The 19,403-nt window shown below is 43.5% G+C and overlaps 1 protein-coding gene across 1 annotated transcript in view; it reads left to right on the forward strand.

Annotated features, from left to right (window-relative positions):
• DMXL1 (Dmx like 1) overlaps window positions 1–19,403 on the forward strand; it is a 111,397-nt gene that overhangs the window by 55,378 nt on the left and 36,616 nt on the right. The window contains exons 19-28 of the mRNA XM_066603097.1: window positions 439–549; window positions 1,010–1,179; window positions 3,719–3,816; window positions 4,116–4,281; window positions 4,469–4,724; window positions 6,216–7,288; window positions 8,715–8,900; window positions 8,985–9,061; window positions 10,214–10,344; window positions 11,140–11,388. Of these exons, the coding sequence (XP_066459194.1) occupies window positions 439–549; window positions 1,010–1,179; window positions 3,719–3,816; window positions 4,116–4,281; window positions 4,469–4,724; window positions 6,216–7,288; window positions 8,715–8,900; window positions 8,985–9,061; window positions 10,214–10,344; window positions 11,140–11,388 (2,517 nt within the window). The remainder of the gene's footprint in view (window positions 1–438; window positions 550–1,009; window positions 1,180–3,718; window positions 3,817–4,115; window positions 4,282–4,468; window positions 4,725–6,215; window positions 7,289–8,714; window positions 8,901–8,984; window positions 9,062–10,213; window positions 10,345–11,139; window positions 11,389–19,403) is intronic.

Here is a 19,403-nt window from a genome sequence, read left to right on the forward strand (position 1 = left end):
TCACCCCGGCTGTTGTATGTCAGTTCACGTATGAATAAATCAGCCTTTCTTCCTTGCTGTTTTTTCTGAATTAACCTGTGTTGACATGCTTTAATAGGCAACTGTATGCCTAAAGAATGTACTTTCTAGCATTTCTAGAATTTTGAGCGATTATCTGTGTATGTAAATGTGGCTTTACCAGACATGCCTGGCAGGAGCTTGTGTCCTATGAGAGCAATGGATTGGGCATGCTAAATACACATTAGATTGTCGCATGATTCCACCTAAATCAACCCCATCTTTGCATATGGAGTGCATTTTAATTACCAATTTCTGAGTAAGTGGTAAAGTATCTTAACACTAAATGCACAGGGTTTTTTATTTATTTATATATTTCTTTATTTCTTAAACCCATGTACCAAATCTACCGTTCTGAACTGATTACACTCTTCCTGACAGGTGGCGAGACCCTTGATGAATGTGGTTTGAAGTTTTTCCTGGCTGTTCGTCTTCATACGTTTCTCACTACTTCCCTTCCTCCAGCATACAGAGCTCAGCTTTCTCATCAAGGTAATGATGCCGTACAAAGCGGCTTCTCCACAAGGACAAACTTGTACGAAAAAATCCCCAAAAGGTGTCGCTGTTTATTTCCTAAAGTGAAAACCATCATTTATCGCTAACTAGAATAAGTTTACATGCTGTGTATGTTTTGTTACTAAAAAGCATATGTACAAGACAATGTACTTTCTATATATTTTGGCTTATTGCTTAGTAATCGTGCATTGCTTAGGAAGCAGGAAAGCAGTTGTATTAGACACTCAATGCAAGTAAGGCTGCTTGACCAAGCGCTGCCGTAGTCCATGCGGGACCTTCTCCGGCTGTCTGGGAAGTAGCTCACTCCTTTCTAACCACCTATACAGTCTTAAATCCGTTTAGTACAATCTGCTCTTTAAGGTGTATGTTTTATAAATGTTATATTGGTACCTTGGTGTCATTTTGAACACTTAGCAACTTTCTACATCCTTTTCAGGTTTGTCTACAAGTCACTTTGCGTGGGCTTTTCATTCTGTGGCAGAGGAAGAGCTTCTTGCCACACTTCCAGCAATGCAGAAAGGAGACCCCACGTGGGCAGAGCTCAGGGCGATGGGGGTAGGCTGGTGGGTCAGAAACGCAAACAATTTACGGACGTGCATTGAGAAGGTATGTTGGAACTACTTTTATTATTATTCAAAGGTATTGAAAGTTGCGCTGTTGTGATACATGTTGGCTTTTTTCCAAGCAATGTTATGGTATAGACAAAGTGCCAGGAAGCAAAACTCCCTGCCAATAAACTTTATTTAACCCACTTTTGATACTACACCATTAAACAAATAATTACAGATGCTCATCTGTTCTTCAGTACTACAGGGTGGACCACTGAAAAGTCTCCCTCCTCCGACAATACTTCAGCAGGAAGAATGAGCGTGTGGAATGTTTTTTTCCTAAGCTTTATTGATTTATCCACTTGTTACAATAGATGCTGGAAGTAGTCCTTGTTGACCTCTATACACCTGTGTAGACACCACGACATGTTGGCTGATACTGCCTGCAGCTCTTGAGCGTTGATGCTGCAGATGATTCCCTGAAGTTCATCCAGGGTTTGCAGATTATAGGTGTACACTTTCTACTTTACATTTCCCCACAGATAAATTCCATGGGAAAATTGGCTTCTACCTCATTGGAGTTTGTTTGCCTTCCTCTGGATCAACATTAGTGGGGTGGGGGGTAATGGGCTGTATTGCATGGACATATGTCTTTTTTGGACTTGTATACAATGTTACTTGTTACATGTAGACAAGTCCAGGAAACATAGTGGCCATAACCCCTAGCGCACAGTTCACTCTTACGTAAACCGTTCACAAATCCATGCCAGTGAGACGTGGGAGGTATGGCATGTTGACCCTATCTTGTTGGAAAAAGCAGTGCATTCTTTCTTCTGTTGTGTGTTGGTCATAAAACTTTTGAACCGTATCCAAATAAACCGCAGTACTCGGTTGATTCAAAGAAAATTGGGCGCCCTGTTCCTGACACTGTGCCAAATGCCTGTTTTCTGGTCATGCTGCGGTGTTTTATCAGTCAGGTGGGGGATTTCAATAGACCAGTATCTCACATTCTGTGAATTAACATGACCCGATACATGAAACTACACTTCATCTATGTAAAAATACAGCAATAGCTCCAAAACTCCCCTAGCAGTCATAATCAGCAATCTTGTACAGTAATTTCTGCATTTAGATTTGCTAAGCTTTCAGTTCCTGCACGTTACTCAGTATGGTTTCAGGTTCAGTGATTTCAGCACTCGCCGGCACGTCGTTCATGATACACTAGACCAGCCCCTAAGATGATTTTTGAGGGCTATATGCAATCTTCTGCAGAATGTCACAGATGACTTCGAACATTCGGTGTGATAGAAGCTTTGGGCTCTTCGTTTATGTGACAGATGCGGTTTGGCGCCATTTCTAAACCAAGCTCCAAATACAACATTTAGGAGATGGTTTTGTACCTTAGTACTTGTTGGCGATGGCCTCTTGCCTTTCCTTAACTGATCCACTTTAATTAGCCTTCCATTAAAATTATTTGGTGTTGCATGAAGAACACCATGGGGCAAATGTCTAAAAGCAATTCTGAGACTACAGCAAGCAAAAACACCCACCTGACTATTACTAGAGATGGATTTCACATGGCAACAAGCTGTGGACAGAAGTCTAGCGGCCAGCACTTCAGAGTGATTTTTCTGTACAAAAACATGATTTTAGATAAATACCAAAAGTGCAAATCACGTCATTTATCACAATAGCGGAGTACAGTTTGTTCTATATACAGCACCTACTTGTTACCTTTCCCAAACCATAATGCAGCCCCCAGTGGCTTGCCTAAAGCCAAGTGAAGTGAGGCTAAGGCCAAATGTCTGCCATTCCTTGCCATGCTGAATGAAGCGATAAACCGTGTAATAAACACATCCTATCTTAAGCCTCCCTGGAATACAGACTCTTGGTGAGAAGCCATAGGATTGGAACGCATCCGGCAATGTCTCCTGGTAAGAAAAAATGCAAATGGCTTTACTGTACAAGGGAGAGAACTGCCCATAAAACCTGACTAATTCTAGGCCAGAGGAGCGTCGAGTAGCAGTGAGAAAACATGCCATTCTTGTGGTGTTCAGCAGTACTAGAGGACATCGATATGATCTTGGTTTTTAAATAGCATCTGTTTTTAGTGTGTTTTTTAAAATAATTGTGACTACCTATAAACCTATCATTACTGTTATGTGAAAATCAGTATAATTTATGCAAATAAAGCCTCATTCAGACCCCATTATTGGCTTTGTGTTGGGGTCCCATCAGAGCGTGCAATTAAGATCCCTAAAACAGCGCCGCTGGATGGAACCTGTCTTGGGCATTATTGAAAACTGCTAGAAGAATAATGTGGTGGACTATTGCCCAAAGCACAAAATGCCGGAAACTAACGGAAATCTGCCAAAATGTTGACCCTTTTTGTTTCTGCTTCGGCAGTTTTAAAAAATAGCCAAGGTAAGTTCCATTTGAGTCTTGTCCAGCTGGGCCATTTTGGGGATTTTAAATGAACACCCAGACGGGATCCTTGGATGGAACCGACAACTAGGTCTGAATGGGGCCAAACTGTTTGTTTTGTATTGTTTTGCTCAATATGCAGTTCGTTCCATATATATTTTTTTTTTTTTCAGATTGCAAAGGCAGCTTTCCAGAGGAACAATGACCCCTTAGATGCTGCTATATTCTATCTTGCCATGAAGAAGAAAGCGGTAATATGGGGATTATATAGGTGAGCTGCAATTTCATTGTACTGCCCATTTGTTGCATTCAGGCAAGTCATGTCTAAATGTTTGTGATAAGATTTTGATCTTTAGCTGAGCATGCCAATACAATCTGTAGGACACAGCCCGGGTAAGACTAAAGAAAGAAATGGTCCTCACACATGTGAAAGAAATGCTCCTCACACATGTGAAAGAAAAAGTAGCTTCCCAGCTTTTCTACTATCAGAATTTTCAGTATATTTCTGTACCGTGAAATCTCCTATAATTCAATTACAAGAATCTCCCTCTTCTGTTTTTTTTCTGTTAGATCTCAGAAAGATGCGAAGATGACTAAGTTTTTTGGAAACAACTTCAATGAAGAGCGGTGGCGGAAAGCGGCACTGAAGAATGCTTTCTCTCTGCTTGGCAAACAGCGCTTTCAGCACTCGGCAGCTTTCTTCCTTCTAGCCGGATCCCTGAAGGATGCCGTGGAGGTTGGCATGTGTACTTTTTAAATACCATAAAGAATTAGTTCTGCACTTGAGTTTTCAGAACGTTTTAATGAAATCGCATCTTTTGATTAAAGTAAAATCAGTTTACGCTTGTTTGATATGAATGTTTTTTGTAACTATTCTACTGTGAAAACTATCAGTCCGGGTGACACAATGTGTTCATTTTCAGGTCTGTCTTGAAAAGCTGCATGACATCCAGCTCGCTCTTGTGATATCAAGACTCTATGAATCTGAATTTGAGAAATCTTCAACATATAAATCAATCTTGCAAAAAAGAGTGTTGGGTATTGAGTCATCTGGCCGGGAGCCGACTCTGTCCACTATGCACCCCGACCCCTTTGTGCGCAGCATGGCGTACTGGATTTTGGAGCACTATAAAAAAGCATTAGAAACTTTGTTGAAACAGGTGTTTAGAGATGAAGAAGGTAAGCGCTTTACTGAAAAGGCACACCATCTATACTGAGGCCTCTCTGAGATGAATGTGTATTACATGCACAATTTTTGCACACTTAATACATAGTACCTATCTCCCATACACTCCTGTGTTGCCTCCCACACACAGCAAGTACACACATGAGAGATATGCTCTTGGCGCTCAGCAAATTACACCCGTCTGAGAGAGACTTAAGTGTTTGCTTACTTTCTAATTTGCTGGTGCACTGTTTGTTTTATTAGTGTTTTGTACTTGTTTTTATGTGGTTTGTTATTAGACTATTAAAGGGGCCACGAGACAGTATACAGAGTATATAGGCACTATTGGCCAAAATTCTAAGAAAGTGGGGCCTTATTTTATCACTCAAAAAAACTAGTTTGTTGCCAACAGCAATCATTTACATCTTTTATTTCCTAAACTGCTTAGAAAAATGACAACTGCACTAGTCACTGTTGGCAGAAGGTCAATTCTGTTACTTTTAAAGACACAAATGACTGAAAACAAAATTGCAGAGATCAAACCATTAAAACTGCAGAACAAGATAGTATCTGATCATTAAAGGGGTTTTCTGATTAATAAAAACATTGGCTGTGCGGAGATTAAATATAAATGCCTTTCTGCTGACTGATGTATAGAAGCTGCAGCACAGCAAATCTGTCCGGCTGCCATCACACTATGTTTGCATTGCACAATTTCTGTATACGGTATACTAAAAAAACTTCCAGTGTCCTTTTTGCCTTTATTGGGCTGATACATGCCTGTGTAATTATCTCCCTATCTCCCCCCCCCCCCCCCATTGTATGGAATAGTACAGTCTGCAGCACAATTACATGCAGAGGCATCCCGTAAAAGAAAAAAAAAAAAAAAACACCCGTTATACATGGGCCTTTTTTTCCCTCACATTGGAAGCCTATGGGCGATGGATGCCACTTTATGGTTTACAATATCTTCAATCAGAGGTGTTTGTGAGGAAATGCTCTGGACATACAGGGAGTGGACAATAATATAGTAACACCATACGAAATGCATGGCATTTTAATCATTAGGACTGAGCTGTCCTTTTGACCCCTTCTTGGCTGAGAGCTTTCCCGCCAAATTTGGGTTTACTTCACCTCTTGCCCTGCTCTGGGTGGTTTTGGGAACCGGCTGGTAACAGCAGCTGAGTGGCTCAAACTCCTGACCAATGGAACCTGTTGCCCCGGACAGAAGTTCACTTTTGCCAGGTGGTATCTGTGTTATATTACCTCCACTTAAAATTGGTCTCTACATATCTTATTGAACTATGATTTAAAATCTCATGTAACTTAAGGCATGCATTTCGTATGGTGTTTCCATGGTTTTTGTCCACACCCTGTACCTCATGTTGGTACTGCAAAACGAAGTGTGAAAATAGCCTTAGTGTTTTGTTTTTTAACCTTTTTGACTGTTGCAAGTCTTCCTTTTGCATTAAATGCTATTTTATAACACAAGTATTGTTCCACAGATGACTCTTGGAGCCTATCATCAAGCTGTGACCCATCAGTCTTCAATTTTTACAATTTCTTAAGAACTCACCCTATGTTGTTAAGGCGACATTTTGACTCTTCTGAATCGTCATCTACCAAAATGCGTTTGTCTGTTGAAAATGGCCTGGCTGACAAGATTAACCTGGGGGAAAGAAAGCTGTTCTTTACTACTGCACATGCTCATCTAAAAGCGGGCTGTCCAATGTTGGCTCTGGAAGTTTTATCAAAAATGCCTAAGGTTGTAAAGAAGTCAAAGCCATTGCTTCGAACCTCAAGTCTAGCAGATACAAGCAAGGTGTCTATGCCATCATCGCCTTTACTTGAAGAGAAGAAAGACTCCGCTGGTGACTTTGATTGGTCAAGTTCATTGGCCAATGGGGTAGCTCACGCGACATCGGAGAAACCACAACATCCGTCCCTTATATTTGACTGGGGTCAACCATCTACAGTAGTTGAAGACGAGCCGTTAGAATTAAAGTGGGATAGTGAAACAGATGAAGAGTCCGAAGGGTCCGGATTGTCAATGAAATATTTAAAGCCTTTACAAAGTTCTGACAGTGATAAACCAGAGGCGACCACTACTAGTTATTCCGAGTCTCTAAGCATCGACGAGAATGATGTCCTCAGCCACTCTGAAGATGTGATCGCTGCGCAGCTGAAATTTAGGGCATGTCTGAAGATTCTTACTGGTGAGCTACGGACATTATCTACTGGTTATGAAGTCGATGGGGGCAAATTGCGATGTCAGCTGTACAGTTGGTTGGAGAGAGCTGTTGTCGCTCTTCAAAAGATATGTGACTACAGCACTAATCTGGATGAGCTAAACCTGACGGGAGCTGTTGATTATTCTTTTGACGACAGTTCCGATAGTCCTTCTGATCAAGGGATGACGCGGCAGAGGAAAGAGCTTTGCCAGAGACGCCAGTGGTTACTAAAATTCCAGTCCCTTCTCAGGATGTTTTTGAGTTTTTGCGTCCTGCATGGATCCCATGGTGGCGGGCTGGCCTCAGTCCGAATGGAGTTGATATTGCTTCTTCAAGAGTCTCAGCAGGTATTTAATTGTTAATGTGTTTATATTGGCTGACAAGAAAATTAGCGATTTTGTTTTTTAAACCCGCCTAGAGAGCAGAGTTAACACCAAAGCTTTCCCAAGCACATGCACCAAACGTAGGGTTAACATGATGTGAACAGAGCCTAATGAAATGAGTGTGTTGGTATCGGTGCCCTCGGGCTGTGTGCACTCCTGCTGTGCTCACAACCTGCCGCTTAATAGCCTTTTGTCATACAGACAACTCTTCAACCACTTGACCCAGGTATTTGCAGTGGGTGATAGTGAATTTCCGCAGGAGACTGCTGCTTAAAGGGGTTGTACTAGAATCAGCTTTTATCCCCAATTCCTAGGATAGGTGATAAACGTCTGCTTACACATGCGTGGTGGTGCTCTATTCATTTTTATTGGGACTGCCAAAGATGGCCAAGTACAAGCCACTCCGCATTGAGGAGAAGTGGGAGATATGAGACCTCACATTCTCAGGATTGGTAGGTGAGACCCCCACCAATAAGGCTTTTATCACCTGTCCTATGGATGTCTGGTAATTTTTTTTTTTTTTGTTTTTTTTTGGTTCAACCTCTTTTAAGGTAGACATTTATGGCTTTACAAAGCTACATTTTTAACATTGTTCCCAAGTCAAACACTTCTAATTACTTCCTGCAATATGCTTTATAACTACAGTGTGGTGCAGGAAGTACCTGCTCCTTGTGCTGTACTACTTGACGGGCTACACTATACTTTTATGGCACAGGAGCTGTGCTGATGGCATTGATGGTGGGAGATGGCTGCAATATACAGACAATAGCAGACAATGTTCATTCCTCAACCATAAACTTGAACTCTAAAATGATGCCAATGAAAACTACAACTAGCAAAAATAAACTAGTTCTCAAAGCTAAGGCCTCTCACACATGTGTTGCAGTTAGCGCCACACTAATCGGTGTAAAAAGCGCCTGTGTGAGGGAGGCCTAAGGGTGCCTTGCTATGGAAAGCGCCGGCATCTGTCCATGAGCGGGGAATCATTGCGATTCTCCGCTCACGGCGGGTAAATCGCAGCATGCTACAAATTGCCCCGGTTCTCCGCGGCCAGCTTACCTATCAAATAGGGCTCCCGCAGCGGCGATCTGACGCGGATCTTCGCATCGCCCGTGGACAGGGGGCCTTAGTCAACGAAAGAATCAAGTTTATAAATATGACGATGCGATTACAAACACTGCTTTCCCATATATGTTGTATATTCGCAGTCTGTCACTAGTTTGTGCTGTCCTCAGGACAACATAAATCTGGTGATCGATTCCCATAGATGAATATTTTCGGTACTTTGTCTTATGTTACTGTTTTTGAAAAGTAGGTGATATACGTCATTTTAATACTTGCATGTAATCTATTTTCAACTAATTGAACCGCTTACCCTTTTTCTCTATAGGATACTTCTGTCCTTTCCAATCCTCAAACAGAACAGACTTCAATCCCGCTTTTATTTGCTTGCACAGCAAGTGCCAAAACTGTTGTGGCCAATCCCTTATTACACCTCAGTAACTTAACCCATGATATACTTCATGCCATAATAAATCTGGATTCCCCACCTCATCCTGATGTCCGCAGTAATAAGGTATGTCATTGAACGCATTGTTAGTCTTTATTTAGAAGTGTGACCTGTAGCAATGTGCTCATTTTTCACATTTCTCTCTTCCAGATATATGTGATGCACACTCTGGCGGCATCTCTCTCTGCTTGTATTTATCAGTGCCTTTGTGGAGCACCAGCCAACAGGTACGGATCCCATGAACAGAGTATGTGCGCACACAAGGGGGAGGAGCCAACTACCATCACGAAAAACACACTTAAGTTTTTATTTGTTTAGTTTTTGGTTTTTTTTTAGGGAATTGGAAATACAAACCAATCTTCCAAGAGGATTATTTATCATTTATAGAATTATTTTTTTCCCTCTGGACAACTTATCTTAAATGACAGACAAACCATCATTTTTGCAGACACCTTGGAAAATCAAATCTAACAATATGGCCTCACTAAGCAGCATGTATTGTGATCTGTATAATGGTGATAATTAGAATGATTCTCACAAGCTCCTCTATCTTTAAAAAATCAGATGCATCAGTTTTTATTTATTTATTTTTTTATGGATCGTTTGCAACCCTGCTGCAACTTGGTTTCAGGCCTCATGTCCACGGGCATATCTGATTCCGCTTGCGGAATTCCACAGAGGCAGCAGACCTGCAAAACTATTTGCAGGAGATTGCGGCTGTCAAGTTTTTCCGTGCAGATTTACACAAATGCACTGTGGATCATCCGTGCCGGAAAAAATCTGTAAACCCACCTCCCTAATTGATTTTAACCTTCAAGTCCGCAGTGCATCTTCAATTGTATTTGCGGATGCACTGGGGATCGTCCGCACCCATTGACTTCTATTGAACCCGTCCGCATTGAATCCGCACTAAAAAATGGAGCATGCTGTGATTTTGTTTTCCGCACCAAAAGGTCCGCAAATCAAATCTTCATGCTTAAATTCAGTTGCAGATGCCAATGCTTCCCTATGGACACTTTGAATTGCGGATTTGCAAATCAAATCCACCCATGGACATATGATGTCTTATGTAGGACCCATTAAACAAACTCAACCACATAACATTTGTAACTTTACATAATGATGTAAAAGGGTTGTCACATCAGGTGCTAGAATTGACAGAAATCAACTAACTAGAAGAAATATTGTAGTCAATGGAAGACCATATGATAAACTGTCTGGGGGAGCCCTTCAGAGTAGGAGCCACTTTGTAATGGTTCTCCTTTCTGGTTTACAGTTGGAGTCTGCATCTGTAATATCTGTATACCCAAATAGAGCCATAATCCACAACAAGTATTTATTTAGAGCTGCTAATGTGTTCTATCATTTTTCTTTTTTAGTTCCACTATTCAAACCAACCCATTTACAGGAATGGTGTACCAGAGTATTCTTCTAATCCAAAGGCAACCTGTCCGCACAGCAAGTCTGGATGAAACGGTCATACCGAACACCTCTCCCGCCCATTGGCCAGGTATTGTTTCTGTATTGCATGTTTCTGTTTTATAACTAGTTCATACCTAATCTGCTCACTCCTCAAGTGATAGCAGTGGCTTACGCCTCACCTTCTCCCTGGACAAATAATGCATACATGTTTCAGTAATACTTTCTGACCAGATTCTCGGAATATATTACTTGCCACTTACAAGCTACGGCAATTGTCAAGTCATTCGTATTACTTGTGCAGCAGGTCTTACAGGACAAAACGTGGGACTGATGTCTGGAGGCACCTACTTCACAAGTAAATGCATTTAACGTGTTGGTGAGACATTCGCTTGAGTTGTGTTCAAGTGTTCTGGCCTAAGGTACCTTTACACGGCGCAGCTGTCATCCAGGTGGTCGATCAGCAAAGTTGTTGAAGCATATGAAGAATAATCATTAGTTTGCTTCTACACAGAGCGATGATCGTTCATTAGTTGTTTGCTGAGGTATCGATCATAGAGGGGATCTCTCTACAAATTCTTCACAAGTTGTTCAGATGTGAACGACTGACTTCATGCCAGAAACATTTGACCAGCTACTGTTGTGTTTTTTTTTTTTTTTTTTGGCATATGTTGAGTCAGTGGTCCTACGGATACTTTTCAAAATGGGCCAACACATACTCCAAACTGTTCACATTTAACGTGAATGCATTTATAACAATGTAATGTGACTCCGAAAGTCAAAATCTGATACTTTGCTGTCAGCTGCCAAATGTTGATACAGGTACAAGACACTACCTCAGTATGTTTGTAAATAGCAATGTTTTGTGTATTTTTGTCCAAATTAGGAATTAGTAATTTAATCCGCCTGCTTAATTCTGCTGGAGAAGAAGCCCAACCAGGCCTTACCATCCTGCTTTGTGAAATTCTTACTGCTGTGTACCTGAGTCTCTTCAGCCATGGACTAGCCACTCACTCGAGCCAAGAGTTATTCTGCATTGTTGCCCATCCCTTGAGTGACAAAATGTGGTCTGCCATCTTCGGTGGAGGAGCTCGAATCCCGTGCAGGGGACAAATGCCTGTGAAACCAGTCACAGGTTAGTCGGTCACACGTTATTGTGGAGATGCTGAAATGTTAGTGTATTAAGATCCATTATGTCTTGTGTTCTGCACATTAGTGTTTGCCAGTAGTGTGTAGCACCGCAAGCTGCTTGTATGTTAGTAATGTATTGTGTGGTCTTTGTCTCAATGTATGTGCTATACAATCCTCAGTGTTTAAATTCAGGATGATATAATGTTAAATTCTATTAGACACAAATTCAGCTGATATTTGCTTCCACGCTGGGTAGGCGCAAAGGCTGGTGTGTCTAGTACTATATCTTTTTACAGGTTATGATGGTTATTGTGCAAGCAGCTGTCTGCTTTAGTTACCTTTTAGTCATCTTTCATGTGAGTTTTGAAAACCATGTAAGTTATCACAGTCACAATGTATATGCAGCGGCGGACTCCAACAGAGGACCCCTGTGCAAAAACAGTTTATGGCCCTCTTGTTTTCCAGCTGCTAATTTAATGAAAGGGGGGTGCAAGTCCATGCACCATCTATATTCATGGTTCTCCAGAAAACCCCTTATGGGTGTGCCAATCTACCAGTAAGACTGGCCAAACACATTAGATAGCTGACAGCTGGACGCTTGTTCGGCCAACAGCTATCTCCTCCAACCTCCTCATACACTTGAATACTCAAATTGGCCAAGCATGCATGTGTTATGAATGGAGAGAGGACTGTAAACCACTGCAATACTCTATTGGCAGTAACTTACGGCCCTTTTAAACAGAACGATTAGCGTTCAAATGAGCAAAAATGAATGATGATCGTTCAGTGTAAATGCAGCCAATAATGGAATGGCGAATGATAAATCATTCGCTTTTTTTCATTGTTCATTTTATGCAGAAATAAAAGTCATCGTTGGCTCATTCACGAATCGTTTGTCACTTAGTCACTCTCATTCACTTCTATAGTGAATGTAAACAAGCCAACAATGTAAAGGCCCATTTAGACACAACGATCATCGCTCAAAATTCGTTAAGTGTCGCAATTGAGCAATAATCGTTAAGTGTAAACTCACGTCCATCGTGCACTTTTCATTAGTCATTCGTTCATCGTTTGCTTTCAGTCCGCTTAAAATCCATCGTTTGGTAGTTTGCTTATCGTTTGGTTTAAATGAAAATCGTTCAGTCATTTAACGATTTTTACCTCCTTTTTTTACCTTCACTGATGCACATGCCATTCAAACAAACTATCATTCAATTGTAGTTTATTGTCCATTTTCCAACGATAATCGTTACGGTTAAATGGTCGTCTTTAAAAGCAAAACCATTGTTCACTTTAGACACTTAATGAATTTTGAGCGATGATTGTTGCGTCTAAATGGACCTTAACGGTGTGAATAAACAGGCTGCTTGAGCGAAATCTGACACTGTTCACTCATTCAAACGATAGATCGCCAGAAAGACCAGAAGCAATGGGATAAAACTGAAAGGGAGGAGACACAAATTAGATATTAGAAAAAACTTTCTGACAGTGAGGGTGATCAATGAGTGGAACAGGTTACCACAGGAGGTGGCAAGTTCTCCTTCAATGAGCAAAGGCTGGACAGACATCTGTCTGGGATGATTTAGTGAATCCTGCACTGAGCAGGGGATTGGACCCGATGACCCCGGAGGTCCCTTCCAACTCTACCATTCTATGGCTTTGTGGTTGTAGGTCTAAGTGGACCTTTAATCTCCTCAAAAGCAAAAGGATTGGGCATGTTGTAAAGCCAACTGCTTGATCCTTATCTTCCCTCGTATCTGTCATCGGGAAAGATTTGGCAGGCCCCATATCCATTATACGGTCAATTGATGGCACCAATTGGTTGATATGCATGTAATGTGTATGACCAGGTTAATTGTCAGACATTGATGGGCATGAGTATAAACTCCTAACTATAACTTAATAGATAGTAGGGAGCACCAATATAATGCAGTCGGTCCCCTTGCATGCACAGCCCATGTTGCACATACGGTGTATGTGTCTCTGGTAGTAAAGTGAAATGGTGAACATAATGTAAAAGGAGGTTTTAATAGATAAAACCTTTTTTTCTCCTAAATTTCCTTTTCTTCAAGCCACTAGTTTGACCCTGTTTCTTTCTTTTTAAACTGGGAGGTGATTTATCCTGTTGTGTTTCTGTATAAAATGGCAAAAAAAAGTGTATAACGGGAAGTGACACTTTTGTCAGCCAAAAATAAGCTCAAACCTTTATATCCTAGCAGCAGGATATGTATCTGAGTGGGTACAAATGTCATGCCTCGCTCCCTAATGTGCTCCTCAAGGTTAAAACAAACCCTTTCTATATGTCAGAAATGGGCTGTAGTTGCATTCTGCGTCTTCTACAGAAGGCACCTGAGCTCCTTTGTTCCTGTACATTTCTGAAGCTATAGGACAAATACACCTAATTGATGGGTGTTTTCAATTAAAAACTAAAATGATACTATTAAAAGGATAATATAAACCTGGTAAGGCCCAGTTTACATCTATATCGGAGGCTCCATTCGGAGGCTCCAGTGCAGAATTGGCAGAAAATCCCAGATAAATGGTGCCCGTCCATGCAGGAAAATACTGATTGGAAGCCGGATGGACCCAGTTATAGTCAATGGGGTTCGTACAGCGCTGTTTGGCTCTGGAATGTGCCGCATCTGGCGATTACAATATTTTCGATGATCGGCTCAGAAGACTGAGCCAAACATGGAAATCTGCTGGAGGCCCAGGTGCAGATGTGAAGGGGGCCTATGCTCACTAATCAATGAAATGTATTCTAGTGTAATCTTTCCAGTGTTATTTCTGCAGGGATGTGTGTACTTTTTTTATTTTTTATTTTTCCTGTGGAGAGGTGGTGGTGTTGGGGGGGGGGGGGTGGAAGGGTCACAATGGGATGCTTAAAGTATGGGCATATTTATTCTGCTTTTGTCAGTCATTAAGTAATTCTAGAACAGTTTGTTGGGTGGGGATTTATCTACCCCAGATCTTCAATAAGTTTGCTGAAGTGCTGTATGAAATCCCTCTCTAGACCCTCTTATGCACTGAATGTTCTCTCTCTTTTTGTTTTGACAGGAAAATACTTTACTATCCCTAGTCCTCATCAGGTAGTTGTGTTCTCCATGGAATGTGTTGGCTTTTCCAAAGCCCTTACTGCCATCAGTACCCATAGCCCTCCCAGCCCTTCAGGCAAGGAACTAGCTTTTAGTTGAGGGCAGCAAGTGTTTTTCCCCTCCATTCCAAGGCAGCAGGCTAGCACCGAGAGATTTGTTTATGCTGCATTTTTATTTTTCACTGGATTTCTAATTGTTCTTTTATTGACCCAATGAGTCATTACCCGGTACGCTGTTTCCATGCAAAAAACATACATTATATTTTATGATGCAGAATTTAAAAAGAAGCTGCTTGTTCTTCCCGCAGTCTGACATGCTCTATAATAGTCAATACAGGCTATCCGTACTATGGTAGCTGCACCAAAAAATAACTGTTGGTATCTGTACACAAGTTGTATAGTCACCCACTGATGGAAAACTATTAGAAATCCATATGATCCCGTCTGTTTTGTATTATTTATATATCTTAGTTTACTAACGTGCTGTTTGGCTAGCATTTTGCTTTCAGGTATATGGTGTGGTTTGTGTGTTTTTATAGTTTTGTAATCTTTTTAAGTGAAGTGTTTGCAGTTTTTTGAGATAGGGCTGCAGTTCCTGTCCATTTGATATCTTGAACTCATGTAGTACAGTTTTTTCCAGAGCGTCATCCCGACGGCCCCATTTACATATGGAGGTTGCCCTCTGACCCAGGTAGGGACAGGAAGAGTTTAAAAGCACCTCCCCTTCCACCCATGCTTCAGTGTCTTCCTGTCCCTACGGTGGGACAGAGGAGCAGCTCCAGAGCTGCAGGAGAAGGAAGAAGACTTACCAGAAGAAAACTTCCCGCACGCTGTGCGATCCCCCTGGAGGGGTAGAGGTCGGGGCCGCACACTCACGAGTCCCTGCATCCCCGACCTGCGGCGCCGACTGAGCCGTAAGTCGCCTCAGCAGCGCAGGTCTCCCTCGCGCGGTCCGCATGTTCCGGCCGCCGCTACCGCGATGGGATAGTTCCTCCTGGCAGAGGAACAGCAGCGGCGGCCTCCCGGAGCTCCTGGATCCTCGGCTCGCATAGCGGTGACGTCATCCGGCGTGGTGACGTCACGCGCTCGACGTAGGGGGCGTGGCTACCGGTGAAAACCCGGAAATGGCGCCAAATTCAAAGTTTCTCCCATCTAAAGCAGGCTCTACTCCATGGAGATATCCTGCTGACTGACTAGAAGTGCCAAACAGCATGTCTACCCGCGACAGCTCAGCACGAGAGGGAGAAACAGATACCCTACAAGCCGTGAGTAGGCTATATGCCAAAAAACGGAATGCAAATTAACGCTGTACTGGATTGGATGCATATATGTCCCCCTTTTCTCTCCCCTCTCCCCCATTGTGGTATGGGTTAGAGTCTAAAGAGTAAGGACTTACCGCACGCTGTGCTATTCCCCCTAGGGGGTAGAGGTCGGGGCCGCACACACTCACAAGTCCCTGCATCCCCGACCTGCGGCGCCGACTGAGCCGTAAGTCGCCTCAGCAGCGCAGGTCTCCCTCGCACGGTCTGCATGTTCCGGCCGCCGCTGCTGCGATAGCGGCCCCCCCCCCGAAAAAAAAAAAAAAAAAAAAAAAAAAAATACCCTATGCGACGAATGCACAGGGAAGATACTAGCAGAGGCATCCGCTGTAGGATCAGGGCAGGCCTCTATGGCATCCCTTCCCCAGGCTCAGCCAGGTCCGTCACGGGTCCCTAAAAGGCCAAGACAAACCGAATTGGCGAGCCCAATTTCCGGGAATCCCTGCAGCTCCCGTCTGAGGAAAAGTATTATTTCTCCTCAAATGACATTGCGCACCTCATCAAGGGGTGAGGGAGACAATGCAGATAGAGGATCACCCGCCGAGGATAGTGCTCGCTTCGGCAGCACATATACTAAAATTGGAACGATAGACGCACACGCAAATTCGTGAAGCGTTCCATAAAACAAAGATAAAACGCTCGGCGGCCTCCGGGGGAAAATACCATGTTCCCGGTCAACTAGACCCTACAACAGGTAATTGCCGATGAATGGCAGGAGCCTGAAAAAAGAATAGCGGTATCAAGGCGCGGGTTCAAACCCCGCGTACGTCAGGTAGCCGGCTCAGGGTCGACTCAGCCTTCTGTCCTTCCGAGGTCGGTGCAATGAGTACCCACTGGGGGGTAGAGTGACAGCTGAAGGCATACTGCCATCGCGACTAGGCGGATTACTGCCAGGCGCGCTCTACTTTAAAAAGCAAGAAAACCCCTTTTGGGCCCTGAAGATACCTCACAACTGTCTTATCCAATGGATAAGAACATAGCCTCGACTTCTGTGGCCAGATCGATGGTCCTATGCATAAATAGGCTGGAAGCCTCCATCATAGATCGGGCCCCTAGAGAGGAGTCAGCCGGTTGTCTTTCCCTCCTAAAAATGGCTACCGCCTTTCTGACTGATGCATCAGCGGGGATAGTAAGATATGATGCACATTATGGCTGAAGACATGGGCCGCAGATGTGACATCAAAAAACAAGCCCTGCACCATCCCCCTCTAAGGGGAATACATGTTGGGCCCGTCCTGGACAAGATCCTGGAGAAAATCAGCGACAGATAGCCTTACAGGAAACCATCCTTTCCGAGGCGCCAGCCACCTCCCGAAGTTAAAGGGAAAACTGGAAGATGGCGTACCCCAAGGGAGGTCGGGTTAAGGAAGCTCAACCCTCTCCTGAACAAACAGGGGGTAGATTAGCACGCTATCTAAGTCAGTGGCAGGGGATAACATCTAACCCCTGGGTACTCCGAATAATTGAAGCAGGGTACCGAATTGGGTTCCACTCTCTACCCTCTAGGAGATTCCTCATAACCTCCCCTGGGTCCCTACAAGATCAAGGGAACCTCATAAAAGGTGTACAGGAACTCAAGGACTTAAAAGGCATTGCACAAGTCCCTGATTATGAAAGGGGTGAGGGATTCTATTCTCCCTTATTTCTAATAAAAACCAAACGGTTCCATTAGGACTATCCTTAACCTTAAGGCCCTAAATAAATTTATTTCATATAAATGAAAAAATTTTTTTAAAGATGGAAACAGTGAGGTCTATCGTCTCACTGATAGACCGGGATACTGTAAAGTGCACTATGCATCCCAAAGATGCATACTGTCACGTCCCAATAGCTGCAGTCCATCACAAATACTTGAGATTCGCTCGGCGGGAGGGTGACAGGATCCAACATTATTAGTTTATGGCCCTTCCATTCGGAATCTCCACTGCTGCTCGGGTGTTCACAAAGATAATAATAGAGATGGTAGCCTATTTCAGACGGAACCAAATCCGTATATTCCCATATCTGGATGACTTCTTGTCAGTGTCGAGGACAGAAGGACTATACGTATAGACCTATCTATGGTCTTGTCTACCCTAAACAGTTTGGGTGGATAGTCAATAAACAGAAGTCCGACCTGAACCCTGGTACACAGAAGTTATACCCGGGGGTATTATTAGACTACCACATCCAGGAATCTCGGCTTCCATCATCTAGGAGGAAGACCTCCTCCAAAGAGTAACCTCCCTCTGTCAGGCTACGACTGTTTCTATCAGAGAAACAATGAAGGTGCTCGGCATCCTAAACAGCCTGCATACAGATAGTACCGTGGGCACAAGCCCATACTCGACAACTACAAAGGTTCATTCTTGCCAGGTGGGACAGACAGCAGACCTCCCTGGATAATAAGGTTAGCCTGTCCGTCCGAGTCAGAGTCCCTACGCTGGTGGACCTCATAGAGGAACCTAAGCAAAGGTACCTCCTGGTCGCAAGAACCTACTATACCCATCACAACAAATGCCAGCAAAACAGGATGGGGAGCGCAAGTAGCCGACCTAAATCTACAGGCCAAAGTAGCTAAGCGCTCATCAAGCTACAGAGAATTAAGGGCAATCTGGGAGGCCCTTAAGGCAGCAGAACCCCCTGTAAGAGGAAGGCATATCAAAACTTTGACTGATAATAGTACAGCTCTGTCGTTTGTTCGCCACCAAGGGGGAACGCGACCCACACCTGCAACAACTGGCGATAAAAATACTCCGCTAGGCGGAGTCCAACGTGCTGTCTTTTCTCTCAGCAATCCATCTAAAAGGGTCCACAAGCGTTGTTGCCAACTTCCTGAGCAGACAGAGCATCCTTCCAGGAGAATGGGGGCTGAACCAGCGAGTCTTCGACCAACTAAGTTGCCGGTGGGGAGAACCGCAGATAGACCTGTTCGCCCCGAGGGAAAATTCAAAATGCCGGGACTTTTACTCTCTGAATCCAAGAGCCAACCCGTGCGGGATAGATGCCCTGTCCCAAAGCTGGGATATGGACCTAGCATACGCCTTTTCCCCTTTTCCCACTGATCCCTCACACCCTCGGGAAAATCCAGACCAGCCGGGTGTCAGTCATACTAGTTGCCCCTATGTGGGACAAAAAGGCCCTGGTATCCCCTACTAAAAGCCTTGACTATTCGGGGTCCACCTCTACTACCAGTAGTGGATGATCTCCTACTCCAGGGCCCGCTAACATATCCGGGGGTCGGAAAAATTGAATCTAGCAGCATAGAGGCTGAAAGCATGATATTGCGTGGGAAGGGACTCTCCCATAATACCCCGACAAAAAGCCGTAAACCTATCACGACAGCCATCTATGATAGGATACGGAGGAAGGTCACAGACTTCTGCAAAATAGATCCAGGGGAAATCCCAGAGCTTGACATACCCGCAATTCGGGAATTTCACAGGCAGGCCTAGAGGAAGGCCTTAGCCCGAGAACCCTTAAGGTTCATACAGCAGCACTAGGATCTTACCTAGACCTCCCCCTAGCAGAACACCGCGGGGTGTGTAGGTTTCTCAAAGGGGCAGAAAGACTTCGACCCTTTTATTAAAGAAACCTTCCCTATCTAAGACCTAAACTTAGTCCTAA

This window comes from Eleutherodactylus coqui, chromosome 5 (assembly GCF_035609145.1).
Source record: "Eleutherodactylus coqui strain aEleCoq1 chromosome 5, aEleCoq1.hap1, whole genome shotgun sequence".
NCBI lineage: Eukaryota > Metazoa > Chordata > Amphibia > Anura > Eleutherodactylidae > Eleutherodactylus > Eleutherodactylus coqui.